The following is an 11,001-nucleotide window of genomic DNA, read 5'->3' on the forward strand; positions in this document are numbered from 1 at the left end:
CTGAGTGTTGTTAAATGAAGGTGTAAAATTTGCTTTATTCTAAGATACTCTAATGGAATACTAACTGGCCATCTTCTTTTCAAACATATTATTTTTACATTGTTTTTCATGTATAATAAATGTTTAGTGTATTTTTGATTTTAAATACTTGTAATGGGGAAATCCTCTAGTTCCTAAGACAGAATAAGTAAAGGCAATATATGTTACAACAATCATATATTTTCATAATATATTTTAATTTTTTCTACAAGAAAGGAAAGCATGAGAGAAGGTGAGATTTTTACCTGAATAGGCTATACTCATATCTGTGTGCTGGTGGAAGGTACAGTAGCATGGGGATTCAGAGTGTGATGCTGATGCTTGAGTCTCTGCTGTGGAGTGTACACTTGAGTACACTCAAGCTTATTTCCCATCTGTAAAACAGGTCATGATGGCCATATCTGATGCATATGGTTCTTGGGAGGATTAAATGTTAGCCCATGTAAATTCTTAACATTTCTCTAGCACACTCTGTTTTTTTAGTAAATGGGAGCTTTTACTATCATAGGTAAAATATTAAAATTATGTTTTATAACCAAATTATTTTACTGCTTTTATGTAACCTAAGAGAACAGTTTTGTCAGTGTTTGCTCTGGTCCCAGAAAGACCACCTTTCTAAGACTGGAGAACCTAATCCCATATACCATGAGACTGGGAGTAACGAACTATGCTATCTAGCATGGTATTTTGTTTTCCTTTCATCTCCCTTTATTTCACTCTACCTCAAATAACTTTCATATCAGGAAGACATGCAAGTTCCATTAGTACATGCACTTAATGTTAAAATATGCAAAAGACTATGCAGAGCCAGGGCTTAGGGTATATTTGTAGCTGTTTTGTAAATCTGTAATATAGTATTAGTGGTGGACTCCTTCAGTTCTTTTTATTATCATTTTATGTGTATGAGTATCTTGCTTGCATGAGTCATTGGGCGTGTGTGTGCACCATGTGCAGGCCTGGTGCCTGCAGAGGTCAAAGAGGGTTTTGGAGGCCCTGTATCTGTAGTTACAGACAACTGTGTGCTCCTGCGTGGGTGCTGTTAATCAAAGTCTGGTCCTCTGCAAGAGCAGCAGGTGCTTTTAACCACTGAGTCATCTCTCCAGCCCCATCGACAGTGGGTTCTTTTAACCACATTCCACACTAAAAGAATTTGGATTTTTTTTTTTAAGAGTAAAAGTAAAGATAAGACAAGCAAAAATGAAGATGTACTCTGAAACACCTAAGAATATATATTCTTAAAACCCTTTGTATTACACAGCAGCAATGGATGACTTAAAGGTTTTAATTAAAGATTTCACTAAATGCTTTCCTAAAATTATAGTGATAGTAGACAAGATAAGTACATTGATAGAAGGAAGAAAATCAACTGAGTTGATGGCATGTCAGTTTTTTGGGGGTTATAAATCCCCAGTGTTTGAAAGAATGTATGTTTGGCATATTGTATAGATTACTGATGAATAGCTTGAGTTTCCTATTATACTTCCTTAGCAGCTTATCTCTTTGTAAGGATCTGATGTAGGAACTTTGCTTGTGGTTTGAGAATTAAGTAAAAAGAGAGTGTGTAGGATAGCAGTAAAATAATGTGTTGCCTGGTGTGACGGCGTATGCCTTTAATTCCAGCACTGGAGAGGCAGAGGCAGGGGTAATCTCTGACTTTGAGGCTAGCCTGCTCCACAAAGCAGGTTCAAGGACAGCAAGGGCTACACAGAGAAACCCTGTCTTGAAAAACACCAAAAGAAAAAAAAGGCGTTGGCTACATTACTGTCCACCCCACTGCAGGCATGTATAAAAAAGCCTGGAGCAAAGCATGGAGAAAAGTCGAAGTACAGGGAAATCAGTGACAAAAAATAGCCAAAGGGAGCAGTAAAGGGTGCAGAAAACAAGCACAGTACGGATGGTTTTCTTTCTTTCTTTCTTTTTTTAAAGATGGATTAATTAATTAATCAATTATGTATACAGTGTTTTGCCTACATGGATGCTGGCATGTCAGAAGAGGGCACCAGATCTCATTTTAGATGGTTGTGAGCCACCGTGTGGTTGCTGGGAATTAAACTCAGAACCTCTGAAAGCGCAGCTAGTGCTCTTAACATCTGAGCCATCTCTCCAGCCCCATTTACTGTTGATTTTCAAAAACAGAAACCGAGGAAGGCCTTTGCTTGCCATTAAGAGTAGGAAAAGCGAGCTGCAGTAACAGTAGCGGTAAGGGAGAGTAGGCGTGGGAGAAAGCAAGGAAAGAAAGGAGGAAAGAGGCAGTAGAAAAGCGCCAGGATGGCCAGGCCTCTGGACGCTACATCACTGGGGAGGGAACTCCAGCATACACTAGCCCCTGGGAACCTGTCATTGACGTAGAGCATTAAGTCATCCTTATAATTCGTCATAAGCAGTTTCCTCAGCATGTTGTTAAGTAGGGCAACAATATGTGTACTAATTTAGAGTAGTTTTCCATGAAGCCAGTTCAGTGTAAGCTATAATAGCAAGTTCTCTTTAAACTATATAAAAAAACTTTCTGAACACACATACCTAGTAGCCCTTTTAAATGTTATGATTTAGGCTTGTCTTAGTTGGTGTAGATCCTTCTGTCTTTCACCATGTTTGGTTTTTTAATTGTTAACTTTTTTTTTGAGACAGGGTCTCTCCATGTCTTCCTGGCTTTACTCACTGTGTTTATCAAGCTGACCTTGAACTTAGCACAGCTATCTGCCAGCCTCCATCTCTTAAGTGCTGGATTATACATAAATTTGGTTTATGTATAATCATATGTGTATGAGTGTTTGCCTGCATGAATGCTTATGTATCATGGTGTTAGATCCTCTGGGACAGAAGTTACAGATAGTTGTAAGCCACCATTTAGGTGCTTGAAATTCAAACCCGGCTACTCTGCAGGAACAACATGATCAGCTGATCTAACTTCTAGTCCTGAACCTTGTTTTTTGATTTAAGGTTTCTCATGGGTCTGTAGCTCACAAATAGGCTAGGATGACTGACTAGTGAGCCCAAAGGACCTGCTTGTCTCCACTGCCCCAGCCCTGGGTTCTAAGTGTGGAGCTTTTTTTTTCGAACTGTAGGTTCTGGAGAACCAAACAAGTGCCGATCCATGCTTCCGGCATTTTCAGCACTTTACCAGCTGAGTACCCCAAGCTCACATTCTGCATCTTTTCACAGATCAGGGCTTATCATTAAGTCTATGTTGGCTTTTAGTTACTGCTTCAAGGGTTGGTTACAAAGAGACTAATGATGTGGAGTAAACATTTTAGAGATCTGTAAATACAGTGGCATCCCCGCAGCACTAAAGTATGTGTAAGACACAGCAATGGTAGAGGAAGGACTGCCTGAGATCTTTTTCTTATAAAATTCACCCAGGCCTTAAATATCCACCGGCAGTCTGCACTAGAGTGTTGGGATCTCCCTTTGGTGTTTTCAGCTAATTGAGTCACCAGTTGTTAGAGCTAGTTGTGATCTGTTAACTCAACTTGTATTGTGAAAACTTTACCCGTTTAAGCATTGTAAGTTGAGATGAATCATTTTCTTCTAATTTGTTTGATATGTTTGAGTGTTTGGCCTTCAGGTGTAAGGTGACTACATGCATGCAGCGCCCGGAGAGGCGGAAAAAGGGTGATGGGTCCTCCTGGGACTGGACTTACGGGCGGTGTGAGCCAGGTCTTTTCTCCCTCCCTCCACACCCACCTTTGAAAAGTCAAGAACATAAAGTCTCACCTTTTTTTTTTTTTTTTTTTTTTTTTTTTATGAAGGTGTTGAAGAAGATTCTGCATTGCTGGCCAAATTAGAAATTTTACTCAGGCTGATTTCAGCAAGTTGACTTTATCTGAGAAATCAATTTGCCATTCTCCTAAGACAATTCATTTTGATTATATTCAATTTTTGCTGTAATTCTAAGAAATTTCAACTAAAATTGGCTGTTTTAAATAATTTGTCAGCAGGACTCTATGGCTGTCCTTACTCTAACTTACATATATATATATATATAAAACCAGTTCTGACTTTATACTTTTTTTTAGTTTGTTTTTATAAACTGCCTCAATTCTCTTGGGTAATGGGGCTTAAAATGACTAATTAAAGATGTTTTATTTATGTGTTTTGCTTGAATGTACATCTGGGAGCCATCTGTGTGCCTGGTGCCCGTGGAGGTCAGAAGAGGGTGCCGATTCCCTGGAACTGAACTGCAGTTACACTGGGTTGTGAAGCATCATGTGGGTGCTGGGAACTGAACACAGCCAAGTCTAGGCAATAAGGCCTTTCAATCACTGAGCCGCCTTTCCTGCCCTTAATAATAGTTTAAAAAAGATTTTCTAAGTATGAGGCTAAGCCAGAGGTAAATCTGGGCTAAGAATCCAGTGCTACCACTGCCCTCCTCTGCAGTTAAGGTAGTTCCTACATCCTGAGTGTCAATCTTGGTTTTCACCTCATGACTAGTAGAAGAAAGTCTGGTCATCACTTTTCTGTAATGTTTTTGTTTTGAGACAGCGTTTCTCTGTGTAGCCTTGGCTGTCCTGGACTTAACTTTGTAGACCAGGCTGGCCTTGAACTGCCTCTGCCCCCCCACCACACCCGGCTTTTTAAAAATCTATTTTATTATATATAACTACTGAGCCATCTCTCCAGCCCAAGAATCATTTTATTAAAAACTGATATATCTATATAGAAATACGGGGAGGCAGGAAATGGTGCACAACTGTAATCCTAGCATTTGAGGGATCTGAGTGGCAGTATTTGTCCAATAGGATTACTTCCCCCCCCCCCCATAACTCAAAGGTAGAAATTAGAAGGAAATATTGGACAGAAATCCATACATATTTGAGTGGCCTAAGAGAGGGACAGATGGGAAGAATGAAAAAGGAGTGAGTACCAACATTAAAATTTTTATTTTTAGTTATATGTGTGTATGTGCATGTGAAGTTAAGAGGGCGTAAGGTGCCCTGCAATGGAAAGTTACAAGTGGTTGCGAGCTGCCCAACATGGATTGGTCCTGGGAACACAACTCTGGTCCTCTGCCAGAGCAGTGTGCACTCAGCCTCTCTCTTCTAGCCTTGTACTTTCTAAACTAGATGCTTAAAATTTGTTTTAAATTCTGAGTTTGTTTTTTTAATCTCACAGAGCTCTTTGTCTCATTTTAGAAAGAAAAAAAAAAAAACCCTCTACATAATAGTTTCAAATTTTCTTTCCTGTCCTTGCCTCCAGCCTTAACACCTTGAATTTGCCTGACCATTGATTTCCTTTGCTCACATTTGTTTCTGGAGTTGAGAGTTTGGAGTCGTTCAGCCTATCACTGGAGATTGAAGAGCATGGTTCTGGGGATAGGCTTGAGATACATACCTGCAGTGGATGAAAAAAATACCCACTTGATGTTGGAATAGGTTAAGTTATTTTCAGTCACAGAGGTCAGTTTAGGAATATAAAAATGAAGTGTGTGAAGCCTGTCCAGACAGCAACATGGCAGCAATTTCATCTTTCCAGGGCTTGGTGTGTGGTAGTTAGTATAAACATTTTTATTTTTAGAGTGCCTTTTTGCAACAACGTCTTTTGCAATTACAGGATTAAAATGAATGTAAAAGATGATAAAGTATTAACACCTCCCCTCCCCGTGTAAGAGCACGATTATTCTGTAGCTCTTTGCATACATTGTTGGCTGGCTTCCCTTTAAATTCCTTATTAGTTACACTTTACTCACTTGGTATCCCCCTGTGGTTCCCTCCCTCCTCCCATCCCAACCCCTCCCCAAGTCTACTGATAGGGGAGATCTTCTTTTCCTTCCTTCTGATCCTAGTCAGTTAGGTCTCATCAGGAGTGGCTGCAGTGTCTTCTTCTGTGGCCTGGTAATGCTGCTTCCCCCTCAGGGGGAGGTAATTAAAGAGCAGGCCAATCAGTTCATATCAGAGACAGTCCCTGTTCCTATTACAATGGAACCCACTTGGATACTGAACTGCTTTGGGCTACATCTGTGCAGGGGTCTTAGGTTATCTCCATGCATAGTCCTTGGTTGGAGTATCAGTCTCAGGAAAGACCTCTGTGCTCAGATTTTTTTGTTCTGTTGCTCTCCTTGTGGAGTTCCTGTCCTCTCCAGATCATCCTGAGTGAGCTATCCCAGAAGCAGAAAGATGCACACGGTATATACTCACTCATATAGATATAAAATATAGGATAAACCTACTAAAATCTGTACACCTAAAGAAACAGATGGAGGGCTCTTGCTAAAATGCTCAATTCCTATCCAGAAAGCCAAAGAGGATGAACATCAGGAGAAGGAGAAAAGAGGGAACAAGTCAGGAGTCTGACACAGAGGACCTCTAAAAGCTCTGCCCTGCAGACTATCAATGCAGATGCTTACACTTACGGGCAACCTTTGGGCAGAGTGCAGGAAATCTTATGAAAGAAGTGGGAAACAGTAAAACCTTAAATTTTTTAAACATTTTTATTTATATTTTAAATGGGGCCACACTCTGTAGCCCAGTTTGACCTGGTACTATGTTGACTAGGCTGGCCTTGAGTCTGTGGTCGTAACCCTGCTGTGGTCTCCAGAGTTTAGGTTTTATCAAGCCCGCTTTACTTAGCAACTTTTAAATGGGCTGTTCTTTGCCTGGGTATTTGCTGTGTTCCAGCTAGTACCCCATACTCCAACTTTCCATTCTTGTTAGTGCTCTTGAAAAGTTCTGTACTTCTTGTAGGTTGTCTTTATTTCTCTTAAGAATTGTAAGGTGTTATGAGAAAGATGTAGTGTTCTCTTTGTTTTTACTGGCCTCTCTCCCTTTTGAGGGCAGGATACTCCTTTATTCCTGAATATTGTGCATCTGAGTCTCTTGTCTGGCATGGAGAAAATATTCAATAAATATTTATTGAATGAACAAATGTATGTTTTCTTTCTCTTTATACATGTTGATAGTTGATTGGATTTCATTTTTATTTTTTAGGTAAGGCAAGAAATTTAATCCCTACGGGGAGGAAATAGCCCACACTAGTGATTTTCCTGTGGGAGCAGAGCCAGCTCTTGGTGTGGGCGTTGGGAGCTTCTTATGCCTGCACTTTCCCTCACATTGTCCTTTGTGGACAGACTTCTCAGTGACCCAGATGCAACCTGAACAATGCAACAGTATAGTTTTTCTCATGAAATGTGTGTGTGTTTTTAAGTGTGTTTCTAAGTATGCATGCATTTTAAGTGTATGCTTTTAAGTGTGTTTTTATCTATATATATTTTAACTATGTTCATTTTACCAGTAGTTTTAGATGTTTAAGTGTGTGCATTTTTGTGTACTTTTAAGTGTGCATTTAAAGTATTTAAATGTATTGTTGAAGTGTATGTGCATTCTAAGTGTATGTTTAAATGTATTTTTGTGCGCATTTTAAGTGCGTTTTTAAGTGTGTGTGTGTTTAAGCCTTGGTTTTGGCTCTGGACCCACCTTCTGCAGTCTCTCATCTCTGTCCCAGCCTTCACTCCAGCCAGAATCGCCCTCTAAAATGCAAATGTGCTCATGTTACTTCCTTCCTTAAAAACCCTTCAAGCAGATCAAGTTTAAACTCCCAGGAGTTTGTGAAGCAAGGCACTGTATTAGCTAACCCTTTCTGCAGTCTTATCACTCCTCATGTCCACTCTTGCATTCACTTATCCTGGCATCACACTTCTCACAGTCTGCTGAATAAAAGAGCTGTTTTCATTGCTCACTGAACCTAGAATTCCTTCCCTTATGAAGGCCACCCTCGCTAAGAAATCTCAACTGTACTCTGAAATACAACTGACTGCATTCTGGAGCGTGTCCACACCCTTACAGATGGCTATCCTGTCTTTGTACAACAGCCTTCTTTCAAAGGGAGTAAGAGGATTTATTTTGAACCAAATATGAGAGACCCCTGCACGGCCTGGGAGCATGGGTTCGGGTTACCTGCAATAACATGTTCCAACATGGAAGCATTTACATCTTTATAATCACAGAATGAGAGAGAGTCAGAAATTAAGGCATTTTCCAGACTCCGGTTGGATCATCAGATTGATTACAGCAAACTGGGGAAAAACTGACAGGTTTCAGGTCTTAAGTCATTCTTAGCTTCCAAAGTGGAGGAAGCCAATGGTTCGCTGAGATTGCTTTAAAGGTTTTGAGTCAAAGCGATGTTAGATCAGACACGGGTGGCCAACGAAATCCTCAATCAGAGACAAAGGTATCTAAGAAGAGCCATGAAGTTTAAGCTAGTCATTGCACCTTGTAAAATCGTCAGCACGGGTCTCCAGCACCAGCCAGTGTCTTCGAGCTGCACTCATTTCTCATCTCTATGCCTCCACCCACGTTCCAAGTAGGCTTCCGTACGAGCCTAGCTCGTGGCGGGGTGAGTGACCGGTGAAGGAGTGGCGGGAAAGGGAGGCCCCTAGGGAGAGCATGCAAATGAGTTGTAAGCAAAGTCTAAAAATGTAAAAGGTCCAGGCAGCCCAGCCAGTTGCGTGGAGGCGAAAGCACAGCACCTCTGACCCACCGCCGCCTTAAGAAGACCCACGACGCACCAACGTTTTAGGCTCGAGGCTGGGGTCCACGAGACGCAGGATGGGGCCGGAAAGAGCTAGCAAGTGCGGAAAACCACTTGTCTTTTTAGTCACGCAGCGATATCTTAAAATTCAAGTTGCTCAGCGTCACAAACTACGCGGTAGAAAAACCGTAGATTGAGGCCAAGGGCCTACAGACCCGCTCCTTTCGCGACACCTCTCCGAGGGTTGCTCAAAGCCGGGTAACACCTAGTTAGAAATCAGCGTCCGTGTCTACATTCTGCGCGGACGCTGGGCCTGCGACACTGCGCAGCTCCGCTTCCGGGATCGCAGCGGATCCGGGGTCCGAGGTCGGGGCGTGTCCAGGAGGCGGGGCTAGAGCCGGGTGTGGGGCGGGGCTAGGCCGCGGAGGCGGGGCGAAGGCAGGGGTAAAGCGTGGGGCGGGACAATGCTAGGCCAGGGGCGAGGCGTGGCTAGCGCCGGGTGTGGGCGGGGCTAGGGCGTAGAGGCGGGGCGAAGCCGAGGGTGGGGGGGGGGCGGGCAGGGCTAGGGGCGTGGCGTCTGGGGCTGGGGCTTGGGCGGGACAGGATGGAGTAGGACCTGGCCAGGATTCGGGAGGCGGGGCGGGGCGGGAACCGGGCTGGTCACGCTGCGGCTGCGCGTTGCGGCTCTTCGCAGTTCGCCCGGGCGAGCGCGGCGGCGGCGGCGGGGCGGCAGCGCGGGCCGGCATGCGGCGCTACCTGCGGGTCGTCGGGCTGTGCCTGGCCTGCGGCTTCTGCTCGCTGCTGTACGCCTTCAGCCAGCTCGCAGTGTCCCTGGAGGAAGGAGCGGCCGCAGGCCGCAGGCCACAGGCCGCGGCGGTTTCCTGGCTGGCGGACGGCGGACGCGGCCCCGGGAGAGGCGCGGGCAGCGCGGGCCCGGGCTGGCCGGGCAGGTACGGGCCGCAGTGCCGGGCGCGGGGGTCCGGGGCGGCGCCGGCGGGTCGCGCCGCTCCCGCCACCGAGCACTTTCTGTTTGGCTTCAGACCCAGTGTTTAGAGCAGTTAGAAATGGAGTTGATTTGCAACTTTCTAAAGCGCTCGTTGGAAGTGAGCGGTGGCCGACCAAATCCTGATTACAGCTAGTGGGAATTCCCTCCTGTTTCCATGGAGTCGGAAGCTGAGCTGTTTAAGAATCTGGCTGGCGCCTGGTTGAGCCCCCACCTCCAGGTGTCTAAATTTTCATCCCCAAGCTTAGCGTTTTCATCCGTAGCCGTGGTTAGATAAATCTGGCCGTGGCATAAAGCGAGCTGTGAATTTTTGTTTTGGAAACACTGCATATGCGGGAACTTAAACGAAGTTCAGAAACATGAGCGAAATGTTTGCTCCTATTTTATGGGAGTGGTGGGGAATGAAGGTACCACTTAAAAATGGTTATTTATAATGCAACATAATGATTCGGTGGATTTTCATAAATCACTGCCAGTGTTAGAATTATAAAGTTTAAATGGAAAACTGTTTTGGCAAGGTACTTAGCAACTTGAGCGTTTCTTACTGCCTTGGTGGATCCTGCATTTGTGGGCAATTCGGAGACCAACTAATTCGAGAGTGGAAGACAGAGGAATTGTGAAAAAAGTAACATCTACTTTGAGCTATTGTGCAGCATCTGAGAGTTGATAGACACTTCCAGAGGGAAGCGGGTAAAAAAAAAAAAAAAAAAAAACCGCTTGGGGATAATGAGTTATTGTTTCACGGTTGAATTGTAGTCAGAAATGAGGGGTCTAGGTATAGTCTCAGATTCTGTTTCCCACCTCTAAGAAAGTGTTGCCGGTTGTGGTGTCCCACACCAGTGGGATTTGCTGAAGGAGGCAGAGGCAGGAGGATCTTGAAGAGCTCGGAGGCCAGCCTGGGCTACATAGTGAGACAGACCCAGGTTCAACAGGCCAAGGACTAGGTCTGTATCCCAGTGGTAAAGGACTTGCCAAGTGCTGAGTTCATTCCCTCCAGTTTTAGTACAGAGAATGCTAAGTCTTGTATCCGTGCCCTCAGAATCCCCTGATCACATGGTCTTCACTGTAAAACATAGAGAATGAATTTTCAGCCATGTTGGGATATAATCGATAAAATTTATGTACATTTAATACTTACTAACAACTTAATATTTTGATGTACATCCTGAAATGATTGTCACTCCCCTCCCTCCTTTTCAGATTGGCTAGACCTCAAGCTCATTTTTGCTGAGTCCTGTCAACACTTGTAGACTCCATTATTAGAGAATAAAGACCAAAGACTTTTGGTCACCCACTTTACTTTTGCCAGGTACTGGCTGTGTTGACTTCCTCATTAGATAGGCGACATTTGTGAGGGCTGAAGTGAAATAGGTACTGGCACAGTAAAACTGTAGCTGATGTGATTGTTTAAATTTTAAAGTGTAAGCCCCTCCTCCCCCCTTTATGCTTTTGGGGAAAATTGTTCATTGGGGCCCAGTAAGAAACCTGTTAAACTA

General features: G+C 43.7%; 1 protein-coding gene and 1 long non-coding RNA gene across 3 annotated transcripts in view; one reads left to right on the forward strand and one right to left on the reverse strand.

Annotated features, from left to right (window-relative positions):
• Positions 1-5,520: 5,520 nt before the first annotated feature.
• On the reverse strand, positions 5,521-8,836 carry LOC129691003 (uncharacterized). Its single transcript, XR_008722402.1, has 2 exons — positions 8,540-8,836; positions 5,521-8,406 (listed from the first exon to the last, which is right to left on the reverse strand). It is a non-coding gene; the product is annotated as an uncharacterized LOC129691003 (long non-coding RNA).
• Positions 8,837-9,211: 375 nt separating this feature from the next.
• Gxylt1 (glucoside xylosyltransferase 1) overlaps positions 9,212-11,001 on the forward strand; it is a 36,124-nt gene continuing 34,334 nt past the window's right edge. For both annotated transcript variants that reach the window (XM_055626859.1, XM_055626860.1), the window contains exon 1: positions 9,212-9,452. In XM_055626859.1, coding sequence (XP_055482834.1) covers positions 9,247-9,452 — 206 coding nt within the window. In that variant the 5' untranslated portion in view covers positions 9,212-9,246. The remainder of the gene's footprint in view (positions 9,453-11,001) is intronic.

This window comes from Psammomys obesus, unplaced genomic scaffold (assembly GCF_907164565.1).
Source record: "Psammomys obesus unplaced genomic scaffold, mPsaObe1.curated_primary_1811, whole genome shotgun sequence".
NCBI classification, from domain to species: Eukaryota; Metazoa; Chordata; class Mammalia; order Rodentia; family Muridae; genus Psammomys; species Psammomys obesus.